Source organism: Bactrocera neohumeralis, chromosome 3, assembly GCF_024586455.1.
Source record: "Bactrocera neohumeralis isolate Rockhampton chromosome 3, APGP_CSIRO_Bneo_wtdbg2-racon-allhic-juicebox.fasta_v2, whole genome shotgun sequence".
NCBI lineage: Eukaryota > Metazoa > Arthropoda > Insecta > Diptera > Tephritidae > Bactrocera > Bactrocera neohumeralis.
In genome coordinates, this window is record NC_065920.1 from 38,782,149 (window position 1) to 38,809,934 (window position 27,786).

A 27,786-nucleotide genomic window follows, 5' to 3' on the forward strand; every position below is an offset into this window, starting at 1 on the left:
TAAGCCCATCATATAGCCTTGAAAGACGGCAGCGTTAATCCGGATTAACTGCACACTTATTCAGATCCAAATTTGTAGGTGACAAACGGCAACAATGTGAGTTTGAAACTCTCGTAAGCAGTTGATTGTTATTTTTATCATATTTCCAATGAAAATGGATAGAAGATAAACATTGCGGTTGTTAGCCGACTCATTGCTACAAAACCATTTTTTATTAAAAAACGTATCAACATGTTATTTTTAAAACTGCATCATAACATAAAATCAAAACATAAAACTTATTGTTTTATTATTGAAAATTTGAAAAACAACTATCAGTGTTGCTTGTTTTTCATTCTCAATAGATTAAAATTGGCTATTCTTAACAATGTTGCCAACGAAAATGCAGCTAACTCTCTTAATTTTTGAGGGTTAAATGGGAGTTAGGAACGGAGTTATCTTCACTAACTCCACTGCATTAATCCGTATTAACGCTGCCGTCTGTCAATGCTAATACATACATACATATTTGGCGGAAGTCATGTTCAGCGCGTAATGAAGAAAATTTGTTGCCTGCGGTCAGTTTGAATTACCTAATGCTATAGCGAACCGATGTGAACAATGAAAATCTTTTTAGTCCATTTTAAGCTATAAAAGATTCACTTTTGACGAATATTATAGCTTCGGTGCGGTTGTACCTAAAACTAAGCAATATAGATATAAGGTTATATATATATAAATGATCAGAATGACGATAAAAGTTAAAATCCGGTTTATTGTCTGTCTGTCCGTCTGTTCGTCCGTCCGTGCAAGCTGTAACTTGAGTAAAATATCTTGATGAAACTTGGTATATGGGTTCCTTGGTACAAAAACAATTTCGAAATGTCGAGATGGGCGTACTCGGACTTCTGCCACGCCCACTAATCGCCATTAACCGAAAACGTATAAAGTGCCATAACTAAGCACTAAATTAAGATATAAAGCTGTAATTTGGTACAGAGGATTGTAGTAGCAAGAGCACCTGTGGGCAAATTTTTTTTTGAAAAATGGGCGTGGCAAACAAGTTTAATGTACATGTCTTCTAAACCACTTAAGCAACAACAAACAAATTTTTTAAGTACAAGTCTTATAAGAACTTCTACCAACAGTGTGAAAATTTATAAAAAGGATAACCCCGCTCACTCCCCAAATAACAGTGCTGTTAAATACTACTAAAAGCTCGATAAATCAATAACTAAATACACCAGAGACATTTTAAATTTGACCACCGAGATAATATGAGACAAAATTTAGTACGTGGCATTCTTAGTTCACATCGTGAAAATGGACGAAATCGGACACCAACCACGCCTGCTTCTAATATAGCACAATTTTAAATTCCAATCGTTTCGTTCAATTACGAGAGAGAGAATAACGAATAAACTAAACCAAAAATATATATGTATATATAATTTAAATTAAGGGATAATCCTTCTGTTATAATGGTTTGTCTTTATGTCAAAAATGAGTTGAATCGGACCAATACTTCCCTTAGGCCCCCTTTTTTTTAATATAACGATTTTCGAGCTGCCGGGGCCGCATATATCGGTCAATATGTGAGATACCACTGAAAATAATATAGCGTGTGTTACTCATAACAGTGTATATTTTTGCCTAAAATAGATAAATTTAAGCGAAAACTAGGCCTAGGCCCTTTATAACTGATATCAGGAGTTTCGAAGATCCTGCTGACTTTATTCTATATGATTGGTTTTACACTTCAAAGTATTTCCCTGGCTTTGATTCTTGCAAGAGTATAAAATGTTCGGTTGCACCCGAACCTAGCCCTTCCTTACTTGTTTTGTTTTGGAAATAGTACGTCCCCTTTATATGTATATGCTTTTCAAATTTGCAGTGTCCTAACTGAAACTGATCATCCTTATTTCCTGCAAAATTTTTTGAGATAAATACAACAATCTTCGTTCAGATAAATCTTTAATCAAGATAATGATTTAACAATTACAGAATACATACATACATTTTAACTGCGCTCATGAACGAACTCCATTGTAGCAACGTTACAAAAATTAATTTAGGAAATACAATAGTGGTAATGTTAATTGAGTTAGATAAATATACATACATAAATATTTTAATTTTAATTCACTATGAAACGATATATAAACAAATATATCTATTTTTAGGTATTTAGGTATATAAAAATACATATTTACTTAATAAATTTTCGTATCAAATAGTTTGCGTATGTAAAAATTTCAAGCCACAAAAATATCATATACCCGTTCCATTATCATAGGTTTCTCTAACAGTTTTATTTTTTGCACAAGACTGTGCTCCAATAAATTATGCTCGTACATAGTTTACATACATACTATAATTCTATACAGACACAATCACCGTCATGATTCACGCGCACATTACATTCAACTACAGTACAGTTATTCGTCTCGTAAAAAGGCCCTACACTAGGAAAATGCAATATGTTTGCCTATTCACATTCGGCGGAGTACTTTTTTTTAAAGCTTCGACTTAACCTGAGGAATAATAATATCTTTCCACCAAGAGGGGCGCTCAAATGCACCCTTATTGGTCATAAATTCACTTTGTAAATTGTTGTACAAAAGCCCGTCGGATTTGGCGATAACCGAATTAAGTGCGAAATCAGGCGGCGCCAATGCGTCTGCTACCGATACTGCTGAGTCCTTCAGTTCGCTACATTTAGCCAGCAACCGTGCACGTACCGTTTCGGCAAACAAGGCTGACTTTGCAAATCCGCCCACATAGAAGGTGGTCATGTGTCGGTCAATGCACCACATTGAATAGATGGCGAAAAGCAGTTCCAGTATTTGCGACAACTCGGTGTTCACTTCCAGACGGCGGAATCGTTCACGAAAACGACTTAGAGCGAAATATTCCGCATAGGCCAATGACAAATCGCGCGCGCCATACACCTGAGAGTTATTGCGAGCATCAAAACGATGCGCTCCCGCTTTTATATCTTCAGCCATATGATTCGCTGTTTTCTCGAGTAGATAACACAACATCCACTCGTAGCATTGCAGAACGACTAAAAAGACAAAATTATTGCAATTAAATATCTGCTTAAATATAACATATGGCATTCAACTCACAATCCATAGATTCAATTGACGATTCCCGCGCCACCTTTTCGTAAGTGTATTGCAGAATATCAACACGATTTTTCAAAAAATTTGCAGTGCCTACTGGACTTTCAACTGTGCTATTCCATTGTCGCAGAAGCCAATTGGAGGCTTGCTGTCCGAGCACATTATTGTCGCCTTCGTAGGTGACACTTGGGTCGTGATCGTTGCGCAGATCGCCCAGTTTGGAAGCTTTTAAAAACCCATGACCGCCGCAAGCTTCTCTCGCTTCTTGAATAGCATCTCTCGCGGTCCATGTAAGCAAGGGCTTCGATGAAGAGATGACTGCATGAATTTCGGACACAATTTGGGTCTGCAATTAAAAGAAGAGAAAAAACGGATATATGTAAAATTGGATGTAATCATATGTACATTGTTAGGTACTATGTCGGATCCTAGAACCGACTTTCCTCTGAGAATTTATTAACTTTTCAGTATATTTAAGAGCCATAAATATTACGTAAGGCTATCGATGGAACGCTGATTTGATTAGACAAAACAAAATTTATCAATACGCCCTTCTTTCTGGGAAAGATAACAAATTTAAAACATGTTGTATTCATTGAGCCTATGTTTATTATAATTTAATTCTTACCAGAATTTATGAGTGGAGATTATATGAGATTTTTAGTGTAATATGAATTCATAGTAAATTAAATAAAAGACATCAATGTGCCAATCTCATTTTTAGATATTTTACTTACCAACAGCTCAAATCCATTAGAGTCCTTCTGTGACCTTTCAATAATGCTAAGGTAAATTTCTGTCAGCTCAGCCACAGCAAGCTTCAGTACACCAGCAGCTGCCAGATATGGGAATATGCGCCATTGCTACGCGAGGGATTGTGATTAAAAAAAGTTGTATAAGAATAATTACTTAATTAGCACTTACCTGAAGCTGGTACTCAATTATCGGCACTTCCGGTCCATCTTTCTCGGGACCAAACTGCTTTCTCAGCGCTGCATAACGCACGGCAATTACAGCTGCACTGGCGAGAGTATTCGCCGATTCCTGCATAATGCCAATTCGACCCGCCGAAAAAGACTCTAAAGCAGCACCCAACACCTTACCGGGTTCAGAAAAAACGCTTTCGTAAACACCTTCAGGTGTCACATCGCCAGTACGGTTCAGAAGGTTTTCGCGTGGAATGCGATAGTTCGAAAACAACACAAAGCCATTGTCAATGCCGTTCAGACCGATCTTTTCGCCGATATCACCAACTAACACACCTGGATATGCCTGCAAAGTTTTGGGGTCACGTATGGGTATTAGAAAACCGTGGAGTCCATGATTTTCCCCATCAGCTGTGTATAAGTTGGCAAATGACATCGCAATTGTGGCCGTTTTACCCAAATTGCCAACCCAACACTTCGCCGCCTCAAAGTCTGGCGTATTTATTATGAATTCCTGCGTTTTTGGATCGTATGTAGCGGTGGTACGAATGCTTTTCGTGTTGCTACCATGCGCAACTTCTGTAATGGCCAAACATGTTATTAACTCACGATTCCACGCAGCGTCATAGTACTTCATGTGTCTTTCTGTGCCCATAGCGCGTATGGCGTTGTTAAAGAGCCCGACACCCAAGGCGATTTTCACTGACAAACTCGGACAGTATGTATGCAAAGCCTCATTTATGCTCATCAAATATTTGGTCTTTTCACCGAAACTTTTCTGTTCGATCTCTTTCGGTATGAGATTCAAATGTGGCATGCGATTAACTTGCATGGCGCAAAGATGCTTCTGCTCGTCGGCAGAGAGAGTAGATTGTGGTTTGGAGAATAGTGGATCATTCTCAAGTATCTTCCATACTTTATACTGCAAAATACAAATTTAACATTGGTCATTAAAAACTGTAGTTATTACGAAAACATATTTTATGTTACGTTAGCTATTATTGAAACAATGTGAGATCACCTACCTTTATGCGTAAGTCCTGCTCTGTTTCGAATATCACTTTAAGTTGCTTCCAGTCGAATTTGGCGCAACTGCGATATCTACATAGTGGTCCTTTTGGAAGATCCGGTATGAATGTAGTGTCCGGGCTTTGACTCATATCGCCGACTTTTAAAGCTAGAATGAAGAAGAAAAATACAATGAGCAACATTATGAAAGTTAAAATACACCTTGTCGGACCATTTGAGGTAAGAGCGAGAGGCGCAAATCACGCCAGCTGTATGATATGTATTGTATGTGTATGTACATATACTTGTATGTATGTATTTGAAATCTGAAACCATTGGCAGACTTAAAAGTGCTATATATCGACGGCGAATAAGTCTGAGGTAAACAAACTCTGTTTAGTTTAGAGACACGCCAAGCTCACGCTTTCACATACATTCGTAAGTGCTCACAATTGAGTCCGTTTACACAGTTCGACGAATTTAAACACGTTATTATTGTAACAAATTCGAGTAATTTAATATAATATCTATTCATTGGACTTTGCTTTAACTGATTGCAATTTGATTATCAACAATTGAATTCAACAAACATAGCGATCATCAATGGTACAAGCACTGCTGGCGTACTCTCTAATTTTCAAATAGTTTTAGGTGAAATAAAATCTGTGGATCAGAGTTTGAATTCAAACGTTTCGAAATTTGGTTTTAAGAAACGGAATAGTTTGATTCGCAAAGAGACATGACGCACTATTTCTGAAATCGTCAAAATATTTCGTTTGTTGGTAAAAAATAAGAGTCAATGATGGTTTAGCGCAAACGTTGACCCGTTTTTAAACCACAACATGGTGTCTAGATCTCAGTAAAAACTGTTTCCCAAATAATCCACAGCGATTAGAATTACACTGGGCATAAAATACAGTGCATCCTGTCAAAACTTAGTTTTTACTGATAATAGAAGTATAACATCTTTAAAATTATTACATATGTTAAAAAAATAGAAACTTTATTAATTGTACAACCCAAGGGATTATTCCTGGATTGAAGTGCTCTTCAAGAAGCTTTTAGCAAGCAATTAGTTTATTTTTCAACGAAAGTATGCTCATATATACTTATGTACTGAAAAATAATACTTATTAAAAGGAATGTAAAGGGAGACGTTGCCAGAAATGCCGCCTAAATGTATGGTATATACATATATTTATTATAGAAACAATTAGGGGTATTCACTGAAGTCGATTGAAAATTTATTGCAGATAGATGACAATATTTTTTTCGGTTCGACCATCACGCCCATCGCATGTTCGGTGAATGGTAAAAACACGATGGCCACCGATCCGATTTACACAAGAAAATGGTATTCAGCGACGAAGCTCGCTTTTGATTGAATGAGTACTATGTTAATAAACAAAATTTTAGCATTTAGAGTAATTCACAAGTCATAGTTGAGACGCCGTTACGTCCACCAGAAGTCACTTTTTGGTGAACATATTATCTCGTATAGTGGGCCTGTTTTCGTAAGGCTATGAGAAGACGTCTATGTACATAGATAAGCTCAATTGCCCGAAATAATTTTGAAACATAAAGGCATACCCTTATATTTATAAAAAAGCAAATTTCTTGTCTGTAACATTAAATTATATGCGTTTTTTTCTTCTTGACCATACGTCCCAACAAGAATAGCCTTTATAATTCAATAATGTTTGAAGATATTTTAAAAATAATATTATTTAAAAGTACTAATGTCTTTCTTAGAACATATAGTTATCTATTTTAAAGCTAGCAGCATCAATTACATTTTTCCTTGTTCCAAAAATGTAGAGCAATATCCCGGGACTCATTTGTCTATATTGTTACCCCAAGACTAACTTGTTTCATTGAAATAACGCCATTTTGACCCCAAACGATTACATCATTTTTAAGAAGTTTGTTATGTGAACAATCAAAATTTCTTTCTTAAAAGTGCTAACTGCGCACTTGGGATAAGAGAGGCAATGTGCTCGCTATGGGGATTCCGATGAATTTTCACCTTCTTCCAGCTAGTATAGTCAGACTCCACATACAAATATTTAGACAAGACTATATCCTTTCAAATTGTGTCACTAACAAATATGTATAATTGTCTGCCAAAGAAGAAGTATACCAAATTTAACCGATATACGTATTTAGTTTGTATCCACGTCAGATATGTTAAACGTATTAAAGAATTAAAGCGTTTCGACTTTTCAAAATATTTTATATGAGTACTTACGTATGTGTATCTCGAACACATTCATATTATATTCTCAATACCATAAACTACAGTCAATTTTCCTGACCTACCAACCTCTATTCTTGACAAATTAATTTTGTTGTTGCAAGCGAGTTCAACGCTGCAAGGTAAATAAAGTGGTTGTTCACTTTCGAATTCTAAAGTCAGCTTATTTTAACAATGGGGTACTTTAACTACACACACTTGCTCATATCCACGTTAACGCTATTATGTAAGGTCGTATGTTTTAAAATCAGCATATCTGTTGTCATAGGACGATTAGATACAACAGTAATTTCAAGTAAACAAATATTTATGGAGACACATGAACATGCCACTTAGAATCCAGGTTTGTCAACAATATAAAGATTTTGAAAATTGTTTGACGTGAAATATCTTAAACGACGGCCAACGCTTTCATCAAAAGCAGACTGGTCTGCTGAAGAGCATGAAACTCACAACCTTTATTAAATCTAATCGAGTCAAAGAACAGTGCCTAGTTCTACGTTAAACAATAAACGTAGCACATATATGTAAGTCTTAAATGTGATCGGTTGTGCTATCAGGCATTTACTAGAACTCCCTCCTCAATGAATATGTCTCTCTGTGGACATTATGCATACACGTGACTGATAATGATAAAACCAAGGTGAACTAAATCTATAAAATTTTCATCCAAAATATTTTTATTTAACGATATAAGTTTACGTAAATACGGATAATTTAAGACATTTATTGATATACATGTACTCGTCGATATGAGTACTTATTTATTTAAAGTACTTGTATGAGAACTTAAATATGTATATGTACTCGTACTTTAAAGTACTGCAACAAGATTCAATTAGAATGTTGAAATGTCAGCCAAGATTAGGCCATGTGTGTAATTCATATATCAGGGTTACCATACTCTAAAGCAATTTACAAGCGTACAACGAAAAATCTTCGTTGTCTATCAAAAGTCTTTGTTTGATCGTTTTTTTTTTCATAAAATCGCTAATCAATAAGATTGGTAAGGTTAAAAACCCCGCCAGCTCGTCAGCGTTATGTAAAGTGCTTCTAAATAAAATTGTAATTATCAGTTTCACAGATTCCTGATAAACAACATTGAACGACAAAACTAAATTCATGACAATTTAGTCAGCACCACGAAGTGACTCAATATCCCACCGTTGTACATATACGAGAACATACGTATATAAATATTACGGTATATATTTTTGTTTTTAACTAAAAAGGCGCATTCTGCTTATTTCAAGCAAAAAACCAACATTTACGGCTAAATTGTTCTAATTATTTTTTTATTGAATTGATAAGCAAAGTTATCTGGCTCTATTAACGCTTCGAAGTGGTAAAGATATTTTTTCCACTTCAAAACTTCATGAACATCGACGAGTTTAATGACGTTAATTATAAAAGAGTAATCACTGTTACCAATTGAAGGGTTAGCGATTCTTTGAGTGCACGATAACAAGGGCTTACTGTATGACGAAAAAGTTGGTAAATGAATGTACCCTTTATGAAAATCCTTAAACGACCAGAAACAGTAATATAAGTATACAGAACAGACTTAAGCATGAACATTTCATATAACCGATTTCAGAATTTCCCTTATTCCAAGCAGCAATTCTAAGTAATCGTACACTATCTTTATCAGAACAAGTAAGGAAGGGCTAAGTTCGGGTGTCACCGAACATTTTATACTCTCGCACGATAAAGTGATAATCGAGATTTCATTATTAGTCATTTACATATTTTTCAAATACCGTATTTGTGGAAAGTTTTATTCCGCTATCATCATTGGTTCCTAATGTATTTATTATACAGAGAAGGCATCAGATGGAATTCAAAATAGCGTTATATTGGAAGAAGGCGTGGTTGTGAACCGATTTCACCCATATTTTGTACATATCATCAGGGTGTTAAGAAAATATTACATACCGAATGTCATTGAAATCGGACGAGTAGTTCCCGAGTTATGGTTTTTGGTTCATAAGTGGGCGACGCCAAGCCCATTTTCAATTTTTAAAAAAAGCTTGTGTGCAGCTTCCTTCTGCCATTTCTTCCGTAAAATTTGGTGTTTCTGACGTTTTTTGTTAGTCGGTTAACGCACTTTTAGAGATTTTCAACATAACCTTTGTATGGGAGGTGGACGTGGTTATTATCCGATTTCTTCCATTTTTGAACTGTATATGGAAATCCCTGAAGGAAACGACTCTGTAGGATTTGGTTGACATAGCTATAGTAGTTTCCAAGATATGTACAAAAAACTTAGAAGGGGGCGGGGCCACGCCCACTTTTCCAAAAAAATTACGTCCAAATATGCCCCTTCCTAATGCGATCCTTTGTGCCAAATTTCTTTAACATCTTTATTTATGGCTTAGTTATGACACTTTATAGGTTTTCGGTTTCCGCCATTTTGTGGGCGTGGCAGTGGGCCGATTTTGCCCATCTTCGAACTTAACCATCTTATGGAGCCAAGAAATACGTGTACCAAGTTTCATCATGATATCTCAATTTTTTACTAGACGGACAGACGGACGGACGGACAGACAGACATCCGGATTTCAACTCTACTCGTCACCCTGATCACTTTGGTATATATAACCCTATATCTGACTCTTTTAGTTTTAGGACTTACAAACAACCGTTATGTGAACAAAACTATAATACTCTCCTTAGCAACTTTGTTGCGAGGGTATAAAAATAAATATCCCACAAAATTGTTATTATGATAAAATAATATTATCAGTCTACCGATCGAAATCCGAAAGAAAATATGTGAATAAAGGTGAATAACATTGTCCCTTTAAGGTAATTAGAGACAACTTTCAGAATATATGTACACCCAACTACTTTTTTACACGGTTTCTTTTTACACGGTTTCTTTTTACACGGATTTGAAGTTACACGGTTGAAAAAAATAATAATTTTGTAAAAAAATTTTAATCAAGTACGGGTTTAAAATCACTGTCTTGTAATTTCTTGTATGTTTGTTTGTTGGAATATCCCTATTCCTTCATACAAAAATAGCATTATGCAACACTGCATGTTCGAATATCCTTATTCGGGATACAATAGGAACATTACACAACACTACGTAATGAATAGGTTGGTAATACTTTTCAGCTTTTCGTTCGAACTTGTTGTTCGCTTCATTCTATTTAAAATCAAGATTTCAACATTGCTTTTATCACACTTGGCATCATTGCTGAAATGAACATACATAGTAGTAACTGGGAAATACCCTTAATCGATAACTCTTACCTACACATTTTGTTCGCATGAAATTTACATAAAATATTGCTTAATTAAAGTTTTTAAAGTTTATTAGCTCGCTATATTTTATCAATTGTTCGTGCTATCAATTATGTTTGCACATTTCTGACTTTAATAAGTGAAAAAATATATTTTGTCTATAAATTTTTAGTTAAGCTTTAAATATAAAATTTTTGCCCTTACTGCAGTTAACAAAATGTCAAAATTTTCAAAGATTCGTAAAAGGCAAGCCATTCCTTTGGAAGTAAAATTAAAAATCTAAGGCTGTGGGCAAGGCTTTTGGCTTAAACGAAGCTACTATCAGGGCCATTAAGAAAAATGAGAATGAAATACGGAAATCTGTCATCAGTTCATCAAAACATAGTTCCAAAACATAGTCATACATTGGAGATGAAGTGTTAGTAAAAATGGATTGAGGATTTATTGCAAAAGAAAATACCTGTAAATGGAAATTTTATAAAGCAGAAGTCACTACGAATTTATAAGCAACTGCAGATATTGGAGCCATCAACAAGTCGTCAAGATAAGAGAAAGGAATTTTCTGCTAGTGATGGATGGCTAACAGGATTTCTTAAAAGAAACGCATTTCATATAATAATTTAAAAATTAAAGGAGAAATCGCATCAGCAGATGAAACGGCAGCTAAGACCTTTCCAGCAGCGCTAGCGAAAATAAATGAAGGTGGGGGCTATGTCCTCGACCAAATTTTCAATGCCGATGAAATGGGTTTGTTCTGGAAAAAAATGCCTTCCAGAACTTTTATAACAAAATCCGAAAAAATTGCTAGTGGTTTTAAAGTTACTAAAGATCGGGTAACATTTTTGTTGTGTAGCAACGCTTATGGTGACAAAATTTTTGAAGCCTCTTTTAATTAACTGATCATTAAGGCCACGTGCTATGAGAGGGAGAAACTTTCAAGAGTTGCCGGTCCATTGGAGGGCGAATAAAAATGCCTGGATGACAGCAGGTCTATTTATGCTGTTGCTCATAGATAATGCGCCAAGCCATCCCATTTTAGAGCATCCAAATGTTAATAGTAATATTTTTGCCACCTATACCACTTCCTTAATTCAACCATTAGATCAGGGTATAATTGCTACGTTTAAGCTTTATTATATTCAACGAGCACTCCAACATATTTAAGATGCAGTAGAGAAGGACAACCTTACGCTCGTATTCTATTGCATTGCATCTGGATTGCATTACATACATATGCTTCAATGGACAAAAAAAAGTTCAGGGTATCAACATTAAATTCCTGCTGAAAAGCACTTTGGCCAGAATGTGTAAAGAGTGTTACCTTAGTGCCCCAAGCATCGATGCAGACTTCTAAAATTATAGCTTTGGCACACGAAATCGAAGGAGAAGGATTTGAGGACCTACAAATTGAAGAAGTCGATGAATTAATGATAGATAAACCTCAAGATGATGATTGTCTGATTGAATTAAAACAGAGAACAAAAATAGCGATAACGACGAGGAGACCGAAATATGTCAAGTAACTGCTAGTTTAATTGATGACGGTCTAACATTTGGTAAAAATATGGTGAATAATTTCTTAAAAAATTATCCTAATATGGAACATGCCTTGAAATTCGAATGAGATATTGCTCATTGCTGGGTATAAAGAGTTGTATATTAAAAAACCAACAGTTCAACTTTCTATAAAATATTTTTTAATAAAAAAGTCGACGGCGCTAGACCTTTCGAAAAGTAGTCCGACAGTTCAAAACTCCATTACCGGACGAAAGTCACCATTATATAACTTAATGGATATCTCCAGTGATGATACCGACTTTAGTCCAGTTCGTCGCAAAAAATTGCGCTTGTTATCAAGTAGCGACGAATAAGTGTAACTATGTAAATATTTTTGCTTTATTTCTATTCTAATTTTTCTGTTCTGAATTCTGGGTTAACATTGTTTTCACATGTTTTTTTACACTGATTTTTGAGGAATGTACTACATATCTACCGTGTAAAAAAAGAGTTGGTAAGGCAGGAGTCCTGGCTACATTTTTCGCAGCGAGGTCTGCAGCGAGGTCTGTAAATATTTTTGCTTTACTACTTGGTCACAACAGCTTGAAAACTTTATATCACGATTTCGCATGACTTTGTTTGTTACTAGTCAATAATTGTAAATAAGTCTTTTAAGCAATATTATTGGCCGTAGTTACAGTTCAATGAGATAGATGACGACATTGACATAGTTCAGCGAATTAAAAGACAGCGGCTACGCTGGTTAGGTCATGTTGTCCGAATGGACGAAAACATAGTACATACGTGCGGAATTATGGACGGACATTCACTTACAATGCAAAATGGCCATAAATTACGGAATTATTGAATCGCGCTCGCAAGATCATCACGAAAGTATTCGACGCTGTACCCTCCAGGACCAGGTGGAGAAAGATTTGGCTACGCTTGGAAACGACTGGCGCGCTGTAGTTAACTCGGGTATAATCGCGTAAGCGGTGTCTACGCCAATTAAGAAGAAGAATAAGTTACAGTTCAATTCCTATTCCTGGCCAAAACAGAAAAGGTTTATTTTCAATCACAGCGGACAATTACTACAACTTTTCAAGTTGTCTGGTACATACATACATATGTACATATGTGACGGAAAATTTTAAGCAACGAATCAATCTTATATATTTATTATTTATTATAATATAAAAATAAGTTGGGTTTTTTGTTTGTTCGCAATAGCTAACTAAACCGTTGTATGAAATGAAAAATGGCCTGAACCACTTTGAAGGGAATCCAATGAGGATGGTTTGCAACCAAAAAAAAAGTAAAAAAATGTTAATGCTCAATTTCTGTCGTTTGCTTTCTTTATTTCGGTTATTCAAAAAGTAATTTTTTTAAAATTATTCAGTGCAAACTTCATGTGTGTTTCATACAAAATGATCAATTAAGGATTGAAATTTTTTACAATGCCACGAAGAGGTCCCGCTAATATCGGTCGGCGTTTTTTTGCCATCAACATATAGTACAATGGCAGCCCAAAGCACTTGGACGAGTACTCGCAGTATCCGATGACATAGTACATACGTGCGGAATTATGGACGGACATTCACTTACAATGCAAAATGGCCATAAATTACGGAATTATTGAATCGCGCTCGCAAGATCATCACGATGTCACAGCACGGCTTTTTAAACAACAGCTAAGATGTTTGATGGACTTTATCTTTATACTCATTTGAGGGGCAAAAAAGAGCTTTGTCGCACTCACACATTCTTCTTCTTTGGATGGTGGATGGTGGTTACACCAGACCAAATCCAGAGATAGATCCAGAATTATACGAAGTGGTGAAAACCAGTATGGTTCATGGACCTTGCGTACACCACAATCCCACTTCGGTTTGTATGTCTGACAATAAATGCACGATACACCGCTCACCAGACGACAACGGCAGAATATTCAGCATTCAATTTAGAGGAGTGGATATCGAAGTTGAAAACACATGGATCGTACCATATTCGCGATTATTGTCTAATTCACATTCAAAACTCATATCAATGTTGATTACAGTTTGGTGAAATCGATGAAATACGTTTGCGAGTATGTCACCAAAGAAAGCAAGGTGGCGGTTATTGGCCTTGAATGAAATGAGATGGGTCGATACGTGAACTTTAATGAAGCGTTTTGTTGGATATTTACTTTTGCAATTCATGAACGTTTTCGGACAGTTGTGCAATACAGTACAGCCAGCGGAAACACTGCCAACAACAAAATTGACATTGACGAGTTTTTTTCAACTTGCGTTAGTGATCCGTTTGCGAGAACATTGTTCCATTCGGAAATGCCTTGATTTTATACATGGAATGCATGGTCGAAGAAATGGCTACGCAGAAAGCAAGGCCAACAAGTAGATGAACATTCAGGTGAGTTCTCAACTAATGCATTAGGACGAATTTAAACAATTCACACGAAAAACGACTATTGCTTCTACCTTCGGTTAGTATTGATTAATGTACGTGGTTCAACTCCATTTGAGCCATTGTGTACTGTGAATGGTGCGGTGTGTGCAACTTTTTGAGAAGCATGCATTACAATTGCTGGAAGATGATAATCACTGGAATCAAACGATGGACAATGCGATAGCTACTTCGCATGGCACTGAAGCTCGCACACTTTTCGCCATGATCATTGCAACATATCAGCCTTCAAGTCCGCGTCAATTATGGGATACGAACAAAAATGACATTGCCGAAGACATTTTACATAGTATTCGCTAAGAATTGGAAATGGGAAAATTCCGATCGCCTTGACAATGAAGACGAAGCCGTGAGTTATCCGGTGGAATTTCTAAATTCTATGCAGAGGCTTGGTATGCCGCCGCATCATTTGCGCACAAAGATGGATCTGTCATTATTATGTTTCGCAGTCTTCATGCGCCTAAACTGTGTAACGGAACCCGACTGATTGTGACGCAGCTATCGAATTCAAGGGGTCGGAATGCTTGATTCTACGAATTCCTTTGAGTTCCAACGATTTGCCATTTCAGTTCAAACCTATTCAGTTTCCAGGGAAAATTGCATTTGAGATGACAACCAACAGGACGCAAGGACAGTCGCTAAAAATGAGTAGCATAAATCTGGAAATGCCATGTCTTTCACACGGCCAGCTATACGTGGCATGTGCACGAGTTGGAAAACAATCTTCGCTTACGCACCGGAACAGAAATGTTAACACAATGTTGCATCGTAAGTGTTAAGTGGTTACTTGTTGCGAAAATTAAAAAAAATATATAGTTTGGGTACATTAATTGACTCGTGCCCTAGAGCTAACACTGATTTCATTCATTTTAGATACATACTTGTGAGTGTTATGTACACTTGTAATTGGTAATTTGGGACATGGCGCAATCTAAGCATGCAAGGTGTATAAAAGTACGTGTGACGGTCTAGCGCCTATTGACAATCAAATATTTATTGATATTAAGTAAATATGACTCCGTGCCCGAACATAAATGTATGTATGTAAGTGAATGTATAAATATACACCGATTTACTGATGGCGCAGCTGATAACGCGATGTGAGTCTAAGAGTTTACTTTCGTTTAAAAATTATTACTTTTATATACCCATTAAGCCATATAGATACGTGTGTGTATATAAATTAGCAGTGGTAGCGCCAACAGGTGTCTTTAGCTATAACCATTGTGGACATTTCTAATCCACCCGACCTATCCCAAGCCATTTACACACATACATACGTACATACATACGTACGTACATATGCGGGAGAAGAGATAATAGGACGACCAAAAGTGTCCACCGTTTAGTCACATATTGCTTTCTAAGTATTAATAGGAATTAGTAATCAAAAAACACACACTAGTCTGATATTGTTATTGAGTTATTCAAGGGGGTTTACCGTTTAGAAGTAAATTAATTGGTAAAACAAACTGTCAGTATGAGCATTTTTCATATACCTATGTATATCTATGAATAATATCACTATGAATAAAGTAAGATATTTATTTAACTTCCGAAAGGGTGACTGTTACTCAGAGGTTTTCTAATGTTAGACTCAAGACTCTCGCGCCTGCAATACCTTCAGCATGTTCACTCTTTGCCTTCTGTTAAACACACAATATTGGCCTGAAGTACATAGTATTTGTAATTATTAGTGCCACTAAATACTTAGTAGAAATTCAGAAGTAAGATAGCCTCATAAAGATCAAAAATACATCTTATAATGAGATAATAATGAAAAGAACATATGCTAAAATATGTATAACTGGAATATAACATTCGAAAAGTAGTTTCTCCTGTAATTAAATGAAGCTTTGAGATCTGGCTCCTGTGAATACCATAACCGCCCTTTTGTAGCCATGATGGTTCTAAAATAATTCTAGGTGGTAGTAGGTGATGAAGGTGACTTTCAAAATCGCTCAGATATTTAGTTACAGTCTAAATAAATAAGAAAAATGTATTGTCTCCAATTTTATGTCTGTATGCAGAAATGTGAATCTGATCGTCATTAACTTAAATAAAGGTTTCGTATTTAATTTATTTCCCCAATGAATGGTCTTAATTTCTTTGCACCTAAGTTCAACAAATTCAAAAAGATTTTCTATAAGCTTGATATTATTTATAAAACAGTTATGTTGTTATATATACATATGTACATATGCTCGCTACACCCTTTGTGTCATCATCAATTACTGATTTTACTGTTCGAGGTTAATTGAGAATATTGTCGAGTTTTAAACGGTTATTGTATTATTTTGTCGATGGTTTATCCACAAATCCATTCAGGTGTATATTAAGAGGCCAGTAGGGTACTCTGGCCTGTTTTTTTGACACTTTTTTTTCAGAGAAATTTTTATTCTTCAATAGAACTTTTTTCACATATCATGAGGTATATCGTGGAGTGTATAAACACATTTTTTCGGAATTTTTTGATGACATCTGTCGGAGAAATGGCTAGGTGAGATGCGTTTTTTCACTGGCGGACACGATTTCCCATGTTTGGATCATCGGAAGCACAAAAACCCAATTTATTCTTAAAAGGTACGTGAATGGTTATAATCCCTACTAGAATCATGCAAAAATGTTGATAAATAAAAAAGTTTTTTTTTTTAATTTTTTCCCATGTTTTTTTACATATATTTTGTCATTACATTGTCAATAAATTATAAAAAAAAATTAAGCAAATCGATTGAGTAGTTCGACCGGAATCATGTTCGCCAGTTTAAAAAAGTGTGTTTTGAGAAAACCGCGTTTAAAGTTTGAGGTGTGCACTCCGAGCGCTCCGAACATCGTGCGGTATTTATTTTTTTGAACCTTTTTCGAAATCTTAAAATGGTAAAGTGGGTTTCTAAATTATTTCTAAGGGTATAAAGGAACAGAAAATACACAAAATAAAAAAATTTAAAAAAGATTACCCTACTGACCCCTCAAATTGTGGATATTAAGAGTTCGCCGTAGAATAGTAGAAACGAAAGAATTCCTGAAATACTAGAAATACGTGTACATCACATGTATCTGAATAAATTTCGTATAAAGTTAAAGCTAGTAAAAACATATATAATTCTGCAAGCTCATGTTGACATAAGACAATAAAAATATTAAGTAAAGTTTCACGACGTGGAGTTATGTGAGCGCTTGCATACATTTATATGCAAAATTATAAAAATAATACTATATTATCTACTATGTTTATATAATGCTTACTCGCATTTGTTTGCACTTGTGTGTTGAGACTATTAATTAGACGAAATTCCACTTAAATTTTGTTGTTCGAATCATGCGATCTCGCCTGTATTTCTGTATGTTTGCATGTCTGTATGGAAGTATTCACGCGCTTATAGTGTTATTTGATTATCTACACTCGATTTTATTTATGAGAATTTTTCGTTTTATGAGAAAATTTCGTTAGAAAATGCTATTAGCCCCATATCACATATCTCGGAATAGTACCAGTATATTTACATGCATTAGGGTGTTCGCTGTTTTCCTTTACATAAATGTATACCCTTGAATTCAACGCAAGGTGAAAATTGTTGCAGCTCTCAGCTAACCTGTATTGGTCACCCAGAACCCACCGCGTGGAGGTGGCTGCTCTTCGGGTTCCTCCCAAGCCCAACCCAACCAACCAACCATATGTCAGGCTTGTTTTAGTCTGAATCTGTGTCAAATTTATTGATAAAATCAGATTTTGTACTAAACTTTGGCACTTGTTGCCTAGATTTCAGTGTAGAGCGTATAAAACGATCACGAGATTGGGGGCCAATAACTTTAGAAGATGCCTCTGTCACCAGTTTGACGGTTCTCTCGACTGCCACGGTGTGAGAGGGGAATTCACTAAATTTCCATACCTCTGCAGTGTCTCCCGACAGCCCTTTTATGAGTTCTTCGTTAGAAACTGAACAAAGAACTGGTGGAACAGTCAAGGTAATAGTCTTCCAGTTAATCATATCGTAATAATTATTAGCTTTGAAATTCAGCTTTGGCACTTTATTACATCTAACCCTTCCATTTACAGTGTCAGACTCTGCTTCTCTGGCTGCCAGAAGACGGTCAAGGGCCAACTTTCTGACTTCTATCCGTTCGTCAGTCATCATACTAAGGAGAATGTTTTCTGGAAGAGCAAAGAAAGCATTCTGTTGAATGGATGAATCGACAACCTTGCGCAGTTTAGCAGGTAAGTATCTCGACCTTTGAATTGCAGCATAGAGATGGCGCGAGCCATCTTTGATTGAACTGTTGAATCTTATTGAGAACCACAAAGGTGAGTAAACTGTAAGTATGTACTTGACCAAAATCTTTATTTCCTTTGTTGGTTTGTCAGTAGAAATGTATAATCTCAGAATTCTATTTGCACAGGTGAGCCAGCGAGATTTGCACATGTTACCTGGATGCATCGACGCTAAATCTGAGGAACATTGACCGGAAATAACAGCTTCTGATATTTTATAGAGATAAGCTTGGTCTGTGCTAAGTTGGGTCGGATTAATAACCTCAGAAGGTAATTGGCAGGATGGAAAACTTTCAAATTTGACAACAGGCAACTTCTCACAATCAGGGAGCAGTTTACCTATGTCGCCAGAGAATGTATTTGGACTCTTTGAGACACCATCTATGTGTTCGAAAAGAGCACGAAATGGAAGTTCGTTGAAATGTAGAAGACAAACAACCCACTGTAATGGCCTACCTATTCTTTCTTCTAGTTTCCGAATGATTCCACCTTTCCAACCTGTGTTCGTGTTGGTGCCATCAGCACCGACAACTTCTAGATGTTCCACATCAACTGAATTGTCTTGTAAATGTTGCCATATAGCTTGCGTCTCATCCTCAGCTGACCCGGAAGGAGAGGTGACGTGGCCAAAGTAATGACAACCAGGTTCCGCTATAAGAGAAATATGTTCCTCTTTGACAGTGTCGCGGTAGTACTTTTCACCTTCGCTGACTTGTGTAAGTGTATTGTCTTTGCGGCCGTCAAAATACAGCCCATATACAGAGTCAATACTTTCGGTGTTTTGGAGCTTAACTCCAACACTTTTTTTTGCCCGACTAATCTTGCATTTGTCAGTGACAAAGCTAGCCTGATCCTCTGTTATCAAACCTGCTTTTTTGGCATCCAGAAAAGCAGATGAAACAATCAAGGCCGCTGCTCTATCACTTACTCCAAATCTTTGGGCAGCTAAAGCAGTGTGTTCTAATACTAGTGTGTTTTGTTTGGTTTTAGAGGATGGAAGAGAAAATTCATCATCAGCATCGTTTTTGGAAGAATCCATGTGCGACGCACCTACATTGTTGTCGTCTGTATGAGAGTCTGGCTGATCTGAATGGTCACGTGTTCTAGCTGATACTTTTCTGGTAAGTGTTGATGTTGAATGACGTTTTGAAAGCTTTTCTTTACGTTCATTTTTCTTTGTAATCTTTTTTGTTTCAGGTAGATCAACACTTCCAATGCGACCAATTCTTCTGGTTCTCTGGTCCAAGAGAAATGGTTGTTCATTGATAGGAACTTTCCTTTCCTTTGGACAAGTGCAAGAAGAAAAATAAATGCATTTACAAGCAGCGATGTCAAATAATTTTCCGGCAGAAGAGACAAAGTCGTCTCTTTTAGAGCTCAAACCTATTGGGTTCCTTAAAAACATTTGTTTAAGAGTCAGAAATTTCTTATGGTATGTGGTGAGCATTTGTACAACTCTGGTGTGTGAAACTATCGGAATAGATGACTTTTTGAAAGTATTTTCAACCTTTTTTGCAACTATTTCTCTCTCTTTACTCCTAGGTTCATAGTTGTCGCCTCGGAGTCGCCCTATACGAAATCTTTCAAACTGATAACACAAAAGAACATCCTGGTAAGTAGGTAACTGGGACTCAGAGAGATTGTACGGATATATGCCAAACACAGGACATTTCTGTCTAAATTTAAATTTAGATACAGACATTTTGAGTTCTGTGTTCTGTTGAGAGAATATAAGTGATAGCACTCGGCGAAATCAACGACAAGAGTGAAGGAACTCGATGAAAAAATATTTATGTAGAGACCAGTCCGAACGTGTCGTATGGCGCAGGGAAATGAATGTAAGTGATAGAACTCGGCGAAATCACCGACAAGAGTGAAGGAACTCGATGAAAAAATATTTGTGTGGAGACCTATCCGAACGTGTCCTTTGGCGTAGGTGAATGAATGTGAGTGATAGCACTCGGCGAAATCAACGTCAAGAAGTGTGGCCGCAAGCCGATTTTCACCTTGCGCTGTGACGTGACAAATAACTTTTGTTTTATACATTTTGCCATGAGATGCGTAATTTCACGATTTTAGGCGAATTTCCGAAATTTCAATGCCGGAGTTGGGGTTGAAGATTCGTCCTACGGCCATGATCACATGTATATAGTAGTCATTGGAATGGATTTTTTGTAAGATAGTTGATCAAAAACTGATAATGGCTGTTAAGTAATTATTTTCCTGTATATTAAGACTTTCATAAAATTAACAAATATTTACGAGGTTGGGAAATGTTGGGTATCTTCGAAAATCTGTCATTTAATAGTATTTAATCTTATCATGTGTAGAAGTTCACACAAGTGAGAAATGTTCTCTGATCGCCATTCACTTGGGAGTGGCCAGAAACGATTCTGTTACATATGGCTCAAGCAGCTCACGACTTCCGGTCCTAGACCAAGTATCCTCTGGGTAGCCTAAGAACATCCGTTTGAAGGCGAGCTAAAGTGAGAAGGCGAAACATCCACTCCACAGGGCTGTGCGCTGGGTTTGGGAGCCGCCCCCAATGAAAAACTTTAAACAGCCTCGGATGAGATACCCTCCTTTTGATGACGACCATGGTAAGGGAATTTGGGATTATGATTTGAGGGCATGCAGACTGCCTACCTCGCGACGTTACAATCGACCTCAACACGTGCGGGATGGGATAGATACCGAAGGTTGAAGAGGGAAGCGAGACGCATTTGCAGAAAGAAAAAGAGAGAGGCCGAAATGCGTGAGTATGAAGAGCTTGACAAGTGGCCGACAGGGGTAATGTTCGAAAATTCTACGAAAAAATGCGGCGACTAACAGAAGGTTTCAAGACCGGAGCACACTCTTGTAGAACCCCCAAAAGGTGATCTAGTGACTGATGCCCAGAGCATACTAAAATTATGGAGGGAACACTTCTCCAACCTGCTGAATGGCAGTGAAAATATAACGTCAGGAGAAAGCGAACCCAATTCTTCAATCAATGACGATGGAGCAGACGCCCGACCAAGAAGACTTCGAATAGCAATTACCCGCCTAAAGAACAACAAAGCTGCGAGTGCCGATGGATAGCTGGCCGAGCTATTCAAATCAAATTATTATCAATTATTCTTTGTAAAATATGGTCAGACGAAAGCATGCCCAACGATTGGAATTCAAGTGGGCTGTGTCCAATCCACAACTACTATGGGATAAGCTTCCTCAACAACGCATATATGTTTCTATCGAGCGTATTGTGTGAAAGATTAAAGCCCACCATCAACAAACTGATTGGGCCTTTTCAGTGTGGCTTTAGACTTGGAAAATCAACAACTGACCAGATATTCTCCATGCGCCAAATCTTGGAGAAGACCCTTGAAAAGAGAATCGACACTCACCACTTCTTCGTCGATTTCGAAGCTGCTTTTGACAGCACAAAAAGGAGCTGCCTTTATGCCGCGATGTCTGAATTTGGTATCCTAAAATCATTGGCCTCAACACCCGCGCCGTTAGTTCTGCTTTTTCCAGAATGGATAAGACAGCGAAGCAAATGAGTCTAGTGGTGAACGAAGGCAAGACGAAATAACTCCTGTCATCAAACAAACAGTCGTCGCACTCGCGACTAGGCTCCCACGTCACTGTTGACAGTCATAACTTTGAAGTCTTAGATAACTTCGTCTATCTTGGAACCAGCATCAACACCAACAACAACTCCAGCCTCGAAATCCAACGCAGGATAACTCTTGCCAACAGGTGCTACTTCTGACTAAGTAGGCAATTGAGAAGTAAAGTCCTCTCTCGACAAAAAAAACCAAACTCTATAAGTAACTCACTATTCCCGTTCTGCTATATGGTGGAGATGCATGAACGATGACAATATCTGATGAGTCGACGTTACGAGTTTTCGACAGAGAGGTCCTGCGAAAGATTGATGGTCCTTTGCGCGTTGACCACGGCGAATCGCATTCGATGGAACGATGAGCTGTATGAGATATACGACGGCATTAATATAGTTCAGCAAATTAAAAGACATCTTCTGCGCTGGCTAGGTCATGTCGTCCGAATGGACGAAAACACTCCAGCACTGAAAGTATTGGACGCAGTACCCGCCGGGGGAAGCAGAGAAAAACCTCCACTCCGTTAGAAAGACCAGGTGGAGAAGGACCTGGCTTCGCTTGGAATCTCCAATTGGCACCACGTGGCGAAAAGAAAAAAACGACTGGCTCGCTATTGTTAAGTCGGCTATAACCGCGTAAGCAGTTTCTACGCCAATAAAGAAGAAGAAGAATTTAAATAGTGACATAATGTCAAACTGGCACCGTGCCTGTAATGATATTAATTAAAATTTCAATACAATATTCCTTCAAATATAGTATTACTATTGAATAGATCCACTTCAAAAATTCAAAAGTTGAGAAATCATAACCTATCCTAATACAAAATTTCTCGGTTACTTACATAAGTACTATTCTGTATGAGTCTAGTGTTTGGTTTTTAATTATAATTTTTTCATATCAGTTCAAACACTGAGAAGAAATACATATGCGAGTACTTATTAATTTATATCTATACACAAATACATTATATTATTATTATTATACAATATTGGGGGCGTATACATTTTTAAGAGAATCCAGCAGCTGACAATTAAAAAAAAAGTGTTGTTTAATAATTATAATTTGACTGGAATGCAGTTAATCGGTATTGTCCATGAGTTGGCCTTATAATATTTAGCAAAATTTCTTTTAAACAATGTTTATTGCAGTTTTATAAGTCGTGTAAATGAGGTTTGAGGGTGAGATGATGGAACGTTACCACAAAATCTCCCTTTCCTTGTTGCGGATAGTTAACAAGAACACAGTTTAAATGATTTTAACTCTGAGCTGTTGTAGACTATGATATCGACGATCGTTAAGATCAAAATCTCCCTTTCCTTGTTGCGGATAGTTAACAAGAACACAGTTTAAATGATTTTAACTCTGAGCTGTCGTAGACTACGATATCGACGATCGTTAAGGAGGTTTTAAATATTATGAGCAGTGACTGAAGAGGAGCAAAACGCTTCAAAAAATTTACTGTACTAGAAAAGGATATTTCTAAGGTTAGTAGATTTTGTCAATTGTGCTTGGTAGCAGTTGAAATTTTTGGATATTCTAGTCAACCCAACTTGCGCAAAGTTGAAATTCGTAATACCATAAAAAATTTAAGAGTGACAACGCATACAACACTTAAATCAAATCTTTTTGAGGCGATATCGATAATACCCAATATTAAAACTTCAACCAAAATGCGGTTGGGTTGAAATTTGTAATTCTTCTGAATAAACATATGTATATGTCAAAGTAGTAGACCCTCCATCAATCGATACACATTTTTTCGTAGGTTTTAAATCACCTTTTCTGACTTTAATTTTACTGCACTTAATTGAAGTTATTTCTAGATCTAAATTATTGAAATCTAAATTATGCGTGACACTCTAATCGCTAGAATTACGTGCATATAATCCGTTGCCATTCACAGCTGGTTGAGCACATAAGTACAACCACCTTGTATATAAGTATCTTTAATACGTGTATACATACCATATAAGTATGTGTAGTACATATATGTATATTTTTATACGTTGTGTTGTCATTCGAATTCGTTGACCACATGCAAAGCTTTTAACCGCTATCGTGCCACATTTGTCTTGAAGTGATGTAATGCACGCTCACGCTGCCGCTGCTGATTAGAGACGATGACGATGACGACTGCGATGGCCGCAATAAAATATGCGACTGGCAGTCTCCTCCCCCCATAAAACGTTACCGGCATTTCACATACTTTAATAGTTTATCACGAAATTGCTGTACACATACATATGTATGTATGTATTATATGCATATAAGTAAAGAAAAGCATGGCATCATGTGCTTTTGTGATTGTTGCTCACTAGAATAGATAAGGTAGGGCAAAGTTCGGGTCTAACCGAATATTTCATACTCTTGCAACTTGATCGAATCGTTATACGATGACTGGGCGTGGTTATCATTCGATTTATCCTATTGCACGCTATCGCAAGAAGTGTCGAAATCATTTGCCCCGTGTAAGTTTGGATGATAAAGCTTGAATCATTTGGGAGATATGTACATATACATATGTATTAAACCTATTAGGGGGCGGAGTCATAACCACTTATTAAAAATTTTCAAACCACAGATGTCCCTCCTTCTTGCGATTCGTTGTAGCAAATAACGATTTTATATCGTAAACATGCCGCGGAAGAACGGCCATTCTTCATGACCTCCATAAAATGTTTTTGTTTCACATGCGGGCACCTCGAGGTGGATGCCTGAACTTGCCTTTTGATTATCTAATTGTGGCAGCTCTACTCTCGGATGTGGAGTCGGTGCAATTGCTTTTATTAGCTTTAATTGAACGGAGATCATAGCTTTTGTTTCTTCGTACTGGTCTAAGCAGTTTTCGTATATTGCGAAAGCCGATTATTTAAAATTTTGTGGTAGGTCTGAATCGTCAGATTCTATTATGGCGTCATGAGCTGCTTGGAGGCGAGTCCGAAAATTCTTAAGATTTTGTATTTTTATTTCTAATAACGATTCAGAGTTTCCTTGAATCGATGAAGAGGAAAATCTAGTGCAGTATCTTGTTAAAATGTCACTTTCTGAAATAAATTTAGCAACCTGTTTTGGGCGTGTAGCTCCTGCAGGTGTATTTTATATCGTTGCGACTTAGTTATAGCATTTTGTAGACATTTGGTTAATGCTGTAATGGGCCGATTGCGCCCATCTACGATCTCCTCCTTTCTAGTTTGTCAACAAACACGTGTATCGCTTGCACAGTCGGACGGACGGACGGAGAGCCAACCAGTTGTCCACTCTTCTCGTCATCAAAATCATTTATATATATATGAACATATAAAACTATATTTATCTCAACAATTTTCAGGTGATACAAACAACCGTTAGATGAACAAAACTACATATGTATTGTACTCTGTAGCAACATGTGGCAAGAGTATAAAAATATACACTTAATGAGTAACTGATATTTGTTGTTTTCAGTACCTTAGACGAACATATTATATACCATAGGTTTACCATAAATGTATGTATGTATGTATCTATGTATGTACATACATATACACATATTTTTGAAACGTAGTGCTCATAGTTACTTCTTAGTAACTTATTATTAGACTTAGAAGGTTTGATAAATTACTTTACATATAATTGAGTGACTGCCATCAGTTCATACTTACAGTTACTTATTTATTAAACTTTAATATATATTTTTATACTAGGGCATCCGGCCACGCGCACTATTCAATGCAGTGATATTTTATTTACGAATAAAGCCCAAAACGTTTTTGTCGGTATAAGAACCCAAAGGATTGCACTTGAGGTTTAATTTTTAATATTTTCATACAAATAAATTTCATTGGGAAAATAACGTATTTAAGGCTGCTTTCTCAATGTATGTTACCAGCCTTTCTGTCCAGTTAATGGAGAAGTCAAATATGAATTGTTTTTACTATCCTATCTTCTAAGTGGGTTCGAACTGGACACAGTGTGCTAAATTTTACTAAAATCAACACAAACAACGTGACACGCACTTTTTATATATGCAAATATGTATGTATGTAATTGTATTAAGCCCTCAGAAGTTAATACCTAAAACAGTTTGGAGTAACTATTACCACTTTATACATACATATGCAATGGTATGTACCTATATCAATATTTGCTTATATAGTACATAGGTACGAATTAATGGATATGTACATATGTATGTATGTATTTACTCATATTTGGGCACTCGCAGGCAATATACTATCGCTCAACAGATGCGTCACGTACACGTAGACCGACTGACATAAATTCTAACGTATGTACAATGCATGTAGGCATGTACATACATATATTCACAGGTAGCAAGATAAAAATCAAGAAGTATTTCGCACATGCACACACACACATACTTATACACATACTTATATTTCTGTATAAGGGAGCATATATTTGGCACTAAACTAGATATGCACTAACCAGTCTTTGGAGAAAAGGAAGAATTGTGCAGGTATTATTTTTGTTGTTGTAATTCACAGCCAGGTCGCAATCCAGATGCCTCGTCAGATGTGTCACTTTAAACAAAAACCAAAATAAATAATACTGTCCGGTTCTGGGTTGCTTCGTGGAAGAGTTTCGTTGAAATATTGAATGGTCTCGTTGCTCTTTACACTGATCTACTTCTATGCATTTATATAAACATTTATTTGGATAATATCGGTATGCCCTATGGGCTTTGCAATTAATTTCACTTTTGATTTTATGCCTTTGGTCGCGATTCTGTACGCATCCACTCACACAATGTATGAACTTGAAATTCACAACACTTGAATAAAAATCACACTTTATTTTTGTTCTAGTTACAGAGATGTCGTCCGCGTACACTACTCAAATAGGACTGCGTAAGGTAGGAAAACGAAGTGCTTAGGTGGGTGGTCACTGTTGCGTTGTGCGCCTCTACTCCGTTGGGGTGGTTAATGGTGTTTGTAACAGTTATATAGGTAGTATATATGCATAAGTGGATATGTTGGTGGTGAACGTTTTCGCTATCGTATATGTCCGTCCGTATGTATGTACATATGTACGTATGTATGTATATGTGTTAGCCTCCGAACTTGCGTAAATTTAGATACCACTGAAGGCGACGATGTATCTGCAACTACTGAACTCTTTAGATACTAATGTGTGGACACGAGCTCGCTGCCATTAAGTTGAGAACCATCGTCGCTTTCAATTTAAATTTCAATGGCAATGCCGGCGTCGACGGAGGCGGGAACCGCTGCGACAGCAGCAGCCGCAACGGCAGTCAGTTGTAGAGCGTTGGCGGTGGAAATCATACAGTCAAGTAACATACATACATATGTTTGCGTACGTGTAATCAGCAAGCCGGCTGGCAGTCAAGTAGTTAAACACAAAATAATATTCGTTTCGTACATACATACACATCTACATA

General features: G+C 36.8%; 1 protein-coding gene across 2 annotated transcripts; it reads right to left on the minus strand.

Moving 5' to 3' along the window:
* Positions 1–1,936: 1,936 nt before the first annotated feature.
* LOC126753439 (peroxisomal acyl-coenzyme A oxidase 3) lies at positions 1,937–27,507 on the minus strand. 2 transcript variants are annotated; one of them, XM_050464910.1, is made up of 6 exons: positions 26,814–27,507; positions 5,059–5,210; positions 4,032–4,955; positions 3,845–3,970; positions 3,111–3,453; positions 1,937–3,046 (listed from the first exon to the last, which is right to left on the minus strand). In XM_050464910.1, exons 2-6 carry the CDS (start codon positions 5,191–5,193, stop codon positions 2,496–2,498), a joined length of 2,079 nt encoding a protein of 692 aa, XP_050320867.1. In that variant the 5' UTR covers positions 5,194–5,210; positions 26,814–27,507; the 3' UTR covers positions 1,937–2,495. The 2 variants fall into 2 exon arrangements, with proteins under 2 accessions (XP_050320867.1, XP_050320866.1); XM_050464909.1 differs by lacking the exon at positions 26,814–27,507 and adding an exon at positions 24,351–24,387.
* Positions 27,508–27,786: the final 279 nt, after the last annotated feature.

Bases quoted from the DNA above. Each gene is read 5' to 3' on its own strand.
- LOC126753439 (XM_050464909.1), bottom strand. From the start codon at position 24,372: ATGTACTACACATACTTATATG. The intron at 3,971-4,031 runs GTAAGTGCTAAT...TCCCTCGCGTAG, and splicing joins TAATTGAGTACCAGCTTCAG to CAATGGCGCATATTCCCATA. The intron at 3,047-3,110 runs GTGAGTTGAATG...TTGTCTTTTTAG, and splicing joins GTCAATTGAATCTATGGATT to TCGTTCTGCAATGCTACGAG.